The sequence below is a fragment of the Salminus brasiliensis genome, chromosome 22, assembly GCF_030463535.1.
Source record: "Salminus brasiliensis chromosome 22, fSalBra1.hap2, whole genome shotgun sequence".
Lineage (NCBI taxonomy): Eukaryota > Metazoa > Chordata > Actinopteri > Characiformes > Bryconidae > Salminus > Salminus brasiliensis.
This window is the reverse complement of record NC_132899.1, coordinates 32,635,331-32,644,172: the sequence shown is the minus strand read 5'-3', so window position 1 is coordinate 32,644,172 and position 8,842 is coordinate 32,635,331. Positions and strand designations below refer to the sequence as shown.

The 8,842-nt window shown below is 44.2% G+C and overlaps 1 protein-coding gene across 1 annotated transcript; it reads right to left on the bottom strand.

Annotated features, from left to right (window-relative positions):
* Positions 1–7,672: 7,672 nt before the first annotated feature.
* LOC140543613 (testis-specific serine/threonine-protein kinase 6-like) lies at positions 7,673–8,500 on the bottom strand. Its single transcript, XM_072666717.1, has one exon. It carries the CDS (start codon positions 8,498–8,500, stop codon positions 7,673–7,675), a length of 828 nt encoding a protein of 275 aa, XP_072522818.1.
* Positions 8,501–8,842: the final 342 nt, after the last annotated feature.

The window sequence follows — 8,842 nt, the reverse complement described above, 5'->3', positions numbered from 1 at the left end:
TGTTCCGTCTCGCTGCTGAATTCGGACTGAGCCACTGGGGGAGAACCCCCCCCTTTTATAGGCTCTGTGACATCATCAGTATGACATCACAATGGAGGAAGTGGAAGACTCGGGTCCCTGAGCTCAGTCCCCTTGTTGACTGTATACGACTGGATGTGCCCCTTTCCCTTACTTAAGCAGCACATGACCCCCCTCGCAGTGATAGTACGGCTGAGTTGATTGAACACGGCCAGGCCTGTTTAGACTAAGCCATGTGCAATACCTGCTGAGGCCAGCAGGGGGAGCCTGAAAACCTTGTACCACTGCCGTGCAGAGGCCGTGTTCTCAAAGCCACACCTGGACCAGCTGTGTTTAAAGCTTTACATTACAGCTGTTCAGTCACCTGTTTTTATTCACATTGATTCAGAAAGGTCTCCAACTACCTGTTCAGGTGGAAAATCTAAAAATCTTATTTATTATTATTAATAATAATAATAATAATAATAATAATTAAGAATTAATAAAGGGGACGCTCAGGTTTTCCCTTTAGAATTTGAGTTTCTAGGCAACTAATGCGTCCATAATAATGAACAAGCTGTATAAAAATAAATAAATAAATAAATAAATGTAAAAAAATAATAAAAAAATGAAGAATGAAGTTAAATTAAAATGGTTATTAATGATTAATGAGAACAAACTTAGCAGTAAAATATTATGTTACTTTAAATAATTCAAATAATTTCACAAATTCCTGCTGTTCCCAAATCAGCCTAAAAATGTGAATAAATTTTGTGTAGTTTATAGTGTTTATTATATGTATTTATATTTATTTATATATATATGTATGTATGGCGTGCAGTGGGAGGGGAGAGTACGTATGGTTGCAAACACAATGGGAAGAACACTTGAACCATTTATCAGAGTAGAAAAGAAGCCTGAAGTAACTTCTACAGGTATTAGACTGGCTCATCAGGAATTCTGCTGTATTCTTTTAATATGCCCACAAGAGGGCGCTCAACTACCATGTTGGTACTTCATCAGAGGTCTGCTCCCAATCATGACACCGTCCTTATTTAGTACCCAAAGTACTAAGCCTTTCATACATACACATTACCCATCAGACACTTCAGCCTGATAGATATAGATGTTTATGAATAGAAATGTTTATAAGTGCAACAGACTGTAAAGCCAAAGCTCCGAGTGGCTCAGCGCTCGAACCCACTACCGCTACGGCCTGGGGGTCGCAAATTCCAGTCCTGAGCCCTGAGTCCTTTCCCTCTGAGAGGGGCAACAGCTTCCACACAGCTTCCTTAATTCAGTCCAGTGTCTTCTTTAAGCACAGTCAGCCCCCTTTTCCTGCTAGCTGGGACCATGTACTCTATTTGGACAGAAGTATTGGGACACCAGCTCATTCATTGCTTTATGTGAAAATACTTTTTTTGGAGAGCGTTAGTGAGGTCAGGATGATTGATGATGACCACCACCCCACCTCATCATCCCCAACCACCCAGTTCATCCAATCAGAAGTACTGGATGGAGCTCCTCCACCATCATTCCAGAGAACACAGTTCCTCCACTGCTCCACAGCTCAATGCAGGGGGGCTTTTTACCCCTCTAGCCCACTACTAGTATTAGGCAGCATGGTGCCCATAGGTTCATGCTTATCTGCTCCAGGGAGTCCTATTCTATTGGCAGTACTTCTCTACAGGGACTAGACAAGCTATGTGTGTGTGTGTGTGTGTGTGTGTGTGTGTGTGTGCATTTGCACATCTGTCAGCAATGGATGCAGCTTAAAGCTCCTCTGATGGTGCTCCCACATCTGGTAGAGCAGTCTCACTTACACCCACCACCACCACCAGTCTCAACTACAGCCAACCACCACCACCAGCCTTAACTACAGCCACCACCACCACCACCAGCCTTAACTACAGCCAACCACCACCACCAGCCTTAACTACAGCCAACCACCACCACTAGTCTCACCTACAGCCAACCACCACCACCAGCCTTAACTACACCCACCACCACCACCAGCCTTAACTACACCCACCACCACCACCAGCCTTAACTACACCCACCACCACCACCACCAGCCTTAACTACAGCCAACCAACACCACCAGCCTTAACTACAGCCAACCACCACCACCAGTCTCACCTACAGCCAACCACCACCACCAGTCTCAACTACAGCCAACCACCACCACCAGCCTTAACTACAGCCACCACCACCACCACCAGCCTTAACTACAGCCAACCACCACCACCAGCCTTAACTACAGCCAACCACCACCACTAGTCTCACCTACAGCCAACCACCACCACCAGCCTTAACTACACCCACCACCACCACCAGCCTTAACTACAGCCAACCACCACCACCAGCCTTAACTACACCCACCACCACCACCAGCCTTAACTACAGCCAACCACCACCACCAGTCTCACCTACAGCCAACCACCACCACCAGCCTTAACTACAGCCAACCACCACCACCAGTCTCACCTACAGCCAACCACCACCACCAGTCTCAAGTACACCCACCACCATCACCAGCCTTAACTACAGCCAACCACCACCACCAGCCTTAACTACAGCCAACCACCACCACCAGCCTTAACTACAGCCAACCACCACCACCAATCTCACCTACAGCCAACCACCACCACCAGCCTTAACTACAGCCAACCACCACCACCAGCCTTAACTACAGCCATCCTCCACCAATCTCACCTACAGCCAACCACCACCACCAGCCTTAACTACAGCCAACCACCACCACCAACCTTAACTACAGCCATCCTCCACCAATCTCACCTACAGCCAACCACCACCACCAGCCTTAACTACAGCAATCCTCCACCAATCTCACCTACAGCCAAACACCACCACCAGCCTTAACTACAGCCAACCACCACCACCAGCCTTAACTACAGCCATCCTCCACCAATCTCACCTACAGCCAACCACCACCACCAGCCTTAACTACAGCCAACCACCACCACCAGCCTTAACTACATCCATCCTCCACCAATCTCACCTACAGACAACCACCACCACCAGCCTTAACTACAGCCATCCTCCACCAATCTCACCTACAGCCAACCACCACCACCAGCCTTAACTACAGCCATCCTCCACCAATCTCACCTACAGCCAACCACCACCACCAGCCTTAACTACAGCAATCCTCCACCAATCTCACCTACAGCCAAACACCACCACCAGCCTTAACTACAGCCAACCACCACCACCAGCCTTAACTACAGCCATCCTCCACCAATCTCACCTACAGCCAACCACCACCACCAGCCTTAACTACAGCAATCCTCCACCAATCTCACCTACAGCCAAACACCACCACCAGCCTTAACTACAGCCAACCACCACCACCAGCCTTAACTACAGCCATCCTCCACCAATCTCACCTACAGCCAACCACCACCACCAGCCTTAACTACAGCCAACCACCACCACCAGCCTTAACTACAGCCATCCTCCACCAATCTCACCTACAGACAACCACCACCACCAGCCTTAACTACAGCCATCCTCCACCAATCTCACCTACAGCCAACCACCACCACCAGCCTTAACTACAGCCAACCACCACCACCAGCCTTAACTACAGCCATCCTCCACCAATCTCACCTACAGACAACCACCACCACCAGCCTTAACTACAGCCAACCACCACCACCAACCTTAACTACAGCCATCCTCCACCAATCTCACCTACAGCCAACCTACTTGTCTTGTAGCCACTTAGCTAGCGGCCTCTCCTGGGGTCCTGAAGCTCCAGCGCGAGCGCCCTGTTGATGTCCTCTGCTTCCTGTCAGTGCAGGTTAGCCCTCGGAGCTAATGAGTGTTCGGGGTATTTAGCAACTCATAAAAATAATAATATTAATAATAATAATAATATTATTATTAATAATAATAATAATGTTAATAATAATGATATTAATAATAATAATAATAATAATAATAATAATAATATTAGACCACATTCTAGATGATTTCTGATGGTGTATTATTTTATTAAAGGTGGTGAGAGAGGAGAAGGAGGTGAAGGAGGAGAGGGAAAAGGTGCTGAGATATTTAAGCTGCTCTGGTCCATCAGTATGACCAGCCGGACCAAACTGGTCAACCACCTCGGTCTCACTGATAGACCCGCTAAACCGTCCCTCTCAAAGAGAACCATGTGATGCCGTGCTGGACCAGCTGGTTTACCAGCATTACCGGGGCGTTTCCCCCTGGACCACCAGCTTTTTCACCCACCTTGACCATCAAGGTCCAGCTTAGATCATCTGAAAGCAGCTGTTACCAGCTGATATGGATTTTTTTAGTCAGTGAAGAAACAGAAACAATAGGTTTAAAGTCCATTTGATGGACAAAAGTATGTGGACACCCTTTCTGATGATTGAGATACGGTGTTTCAGCCACACAAGCTTCAGTTGTTCTACTGATAGGCTGCTTAAATGTTCAGTTGAAGGTGAGCTACATTTTTATTATATTTTATTCTATTTGTATTGTATTTTTATTATATTTGTATTAAATTTTTATTGTATTTTTATTATATTTTTATTATATTTTTTATTGTATTTTTATTGTATTTTTATTCCATTTTTATTGTATTTTTATTATATTTTAATTAAATTTTTATTGTATTTTTATATTTTTATTAAATTTTTATTATTTTTTTATTGTATTTTTATTGTATTTTTATTATATTTTTATTATATTTTATTATATTTTTATTCTATCTTTATTCTATTTTTATTATATTGTTATTCTATTTTTATTATATTTTTATTGTATTTTTATTATATTTTTATTCAATTTTTTTGTATTTTTATTATATTTTTATTATAATTTTTTTTTATTTTTATGAAATTTTTATGAAATTTTTATTATATTTTTATTGTATTTTTAATGTATTTTTATTATATTTTTATTATATATTTTTGTATTTTTATTATATTTTTATTATATTTTTTTGTATTTTTATTATATTTTTATTGTATTTTTATTGTATTTTTATTATATTTTTATTATGTTTTTATTATATTTTTATCTGAGCAGAAACCTCTTCAGCGAGCTGCTCCTGCAGCCTCCGCAGCCTCTGCTTGCACATCTGGATGACTCGAGAGAGCACCTCCAATATTGCCTCCAGCAGCTCTCGCAGCTTCTCCTCGACCTCCTCGTTCTCCATGGGGGCGTGGACATCATCCTCCATCCTGGGATCGGCATCAGCATGACCAGCTTCACCAGGCTAGTCTACCAGTATGACCAGCTCCTGGCCAGCTTGACCGGTTCAGTCCAGTCTCTGGATTTTCCTCTCCACTGTCTCTGGATGCTCCGGAGTAGGATCTCATTCAGGTGACGTGTTTTGGACGTGTTGACCTTCCTGTTCTACCGTAGTTGTGTTCATGCACTGAATGCTGGGATATGTTGTGGGGTTATGTTGTTGGGCCCTCGAGCAAGGCCCTTAACCCTCCCGACTGCCCCCCACTCCAGGTTAGGTAACTGAGGGGCTCTTGGCTAACTAGTAGGTAGAGTGTGTGTGTGTGTGTGAGTGTGTGTGTGTTGGTTTGAAGTGTAGTCCTGACCTGCAGCAGTGGTATTATCAGTTTTATTGGGATTATTATTCTGATGATTAGTGTGTAACTCTGACCGGGGGTCCGGGGGTCCTTGTTCTCCTCTCTTGTTCCTTTGTTGGTTTTGTTTGATGTGGCCTGTCTGAAGCTCGGCTTGTGGTCCTCGGTTCTCCTCATCCCCTTGTCCCTTCCGAGCACTGCTCAGTCGCCTTGGCTTTCCCCACCCAGCGTCCTGTTTTCCTCCCAGATCCCTGGTTTGTTATTTTGGCTCAGTCCTGCCTTAGTTGTCATTATTATTATTATTATTATTATTAGTGTATTGTTATTATTATCAGTGTATTATTATTATTGTTATTATTATTTATTAGTGTATTATTATTATTAGTGTATTATTATTATTATTATTATTAGTGTATTATTATTGTTAGTGTATTATTATTATTATTATTATTATTAGTGTATTATTATTATTAGTGTATTATTATTATTATTAGTGTATTATTATTATTATTAGTGTATTATTATTATTATTATTATTAGTGTATTATTATTATTAGTGTGTTATTATTATTATTATTAGTGTATTATTATTATTATTATTTTTATTAGTGTATTATTATTTTTAGTGTATTATTATTATTATTATTATTGGTGTATTAGTGTATTATTATTAATGTATTATTATTATTAGTGTATTATTATTATTATTAGTTTATTATTATTATTATTAATGTATTATTATTATTGGTGTATTATTATTAGTGTATTATTATTATTATTATTAATGTATTATTATTATTGGTGTATTATTATTATTATTATTAATGTATTATTATTATTAGTGTATTATGATCTTCTGTTTCTTCAAAGTGATCTAATGTGAGTTTAATCCTCAGACTCATCATAAAGATGAAGAGAGACGATCAATATCTAGGTTTTACTTTCAGTAGAAAACAGAAACATCCAGAACACATCAGTAAGGTAGAGCAGCACTTTATTATTGCTCAAAGACACACACACACACACACACACACACACACACACACACACTCACTCACAAACACACACACACACACTCACAAACACACACACACACACACACTCACACACACGGTTCGGTTCAGTTCGGTTCGGTTCGGTTCAGTTCGGTTCTGTTCGGTTCGGTTCCAGTCACTCCCCCACTGCTGCAAATTCACCATGGATCTCGTCTAGGTTCAGTCTGGACTCACTCCTCCAGGCTCACTTGGCAGAGTTCCCTCGGAAGAGCTTCCTCATCCTCCCTCGAAGTGATCGTGAGACTCTGAGGATCGGTGCTGCCACATATTTCTTAGCTGCCCTTTTAACTGCAGCACAAAGCGGACTACAGTCACAGCAGCCGGACTCCTCCCCGACAACCTCTGCACCAGCTCTACTGCCACTACCGTCTTCCTGGACTGGGTCGACTGGGTGTGGGTGGGAACTGCTGCCCTCGTCAACGACGGTCACGACGAATCTGCCGATGACTCTGGGGGCCCTGCAGAAGCAATGGGGAGATGTAGGCATTGTTAGTGAGCTGATTCTGTACAGTAGCTACGTCTAAACCTTGAGTGATCTTTATCATGGCGTAATATGGACACTTCACCAAGTGTGTGTGTCCTTAGTGACAGTGTTGCCAGACTGACTGTGTAAGAAATAATCAAGCAGACAAACTTACCGTGGGTTTTCCTCCGAACGCTGGATGACGCTCTGCTCATAGGTGTTGGTTGTGGAGGAGAGGAGACCGCTGGATGAGGACAGGCTGCTCCAATCCAGGTCCTGGTCCTCGCTGTCCTCACTGCGTTCTCCACTGTGTTCCCCTGCAGTTTCACACACTTGCACCTCCGGAGAGCTTTCAGACTCGGGGACGGATGAATTTGCAGAGTCGCTCCTGTTCCTGTTGATGAAAATACAGGTGATTGTAGCAAACTGTCCCACTGTCCCATTGAGAAATGCTGCTTTGTGAAAAGCCATTTATTTACTATAGCTAATCAATCAATAAAGGATCAATAAAAACAGTAATAAATAATACATGGATTATCAAAAGGACGCGACGCTGGAGTTCCAGCACAGCGCTCTACTTACTGCTCCTGCCTGGCCTGCATCCAAGGGTGGTTCGCCACGTTTCTCACCGAAGGCCGGGTGAAGGGATTGAAACGCAGCATGTAAGAAATGAAGGCCCGACAGGGCTCCTCCACCGCGACCCCACACGGATACTCCGCAGCTTTGCGCTGGAGCTGTGTGAGAGAACAGTGAGGGTCTGAACTGAAGGGCAAGAAGCCGGTGACCATCACGTACAGGATGACGCCCAGGCTCCAGACGTCACTCTTCAGGGGATCGTAGGGCCTGTTGAGAAGCACCTCAGGAGCGCAGTAGCAGCGAGTGCCACAGTAAGTCTGGCTGAGGGAAGGGTAGCCTCTTACAAAGCAGCCCAAGCCAAAGTCGGTCAGTTTGACCTGACCATCAGCGCTCAGCAGGACGTTCTCGCATTTCAGGTCTCGGTGGGCGATGTCCTGCTGGTGAAGATAGCCCACGGCATCGACGATCTGGGAGAACCACATCCTGGCCTGGTTAACGGGGAGGCGTCGGAGCGCCTTGATCTCGTGAAGGAGGTCGGTTGCGGCTACCTCCATCACAATGAAGACCTGTCCGTTGGGCATGTCGAAACTTTCGTGCACCTGAATGATGTGAGGGTGCCTCACTCTCTTTAGGATGGCGAGTTCCCGGGGCAACTGCTTCCAGGCGAAATCTGATGATTCCTTCCTGCGATCCATGATTTTAATGGCCACGTGTTTGCGGTGCCTCTGTGATGTGGCCAGTTTCACCGTGCCGAAGCCTCCTTCCCCGAGGTTGTACACCACCTCGTAGCCCAGGCTTCTCAGAACTCCACCTGCCTCATCTGCCTCCATGTTTACCACTCCTCCTGTCTCCATGGAGAAGCAGTTAGGAAAGCAACGTAGAAATGTTCCGTCTCGCTGCTGAATTCGGACTGAGCCACTGGGGGAGAACCCCCCCTTTTATAGGCTCTGTGACATCATCAGTATGACATCACAATGGAGGAAGTGGAAGACTCGGGTCCCTGAGCTCAGACCCCTTGTTGACTGTATACGACTGGATGTGCCCCTTTCCCTTACTTAAGCAGCACATGACCCCACTTGCAGTGATAGTACGGCTGAGTTGATTGAACACAGCCAGGCCTGTTTAGACTAAGCCATGTGCAATACCTGCTGAGGCCAGCAGGGGGAGCCTGA

Excerpts from the sequence above, each read along its gene's own strand:
- LOC140543613 (XM_072666717.1), bottom strand. The coding sequence starts at position 8,500 with ATGGAGGCAGATGAGGCAGGTGGAGTTCTGAGAAGCCTGGGCTACGAG.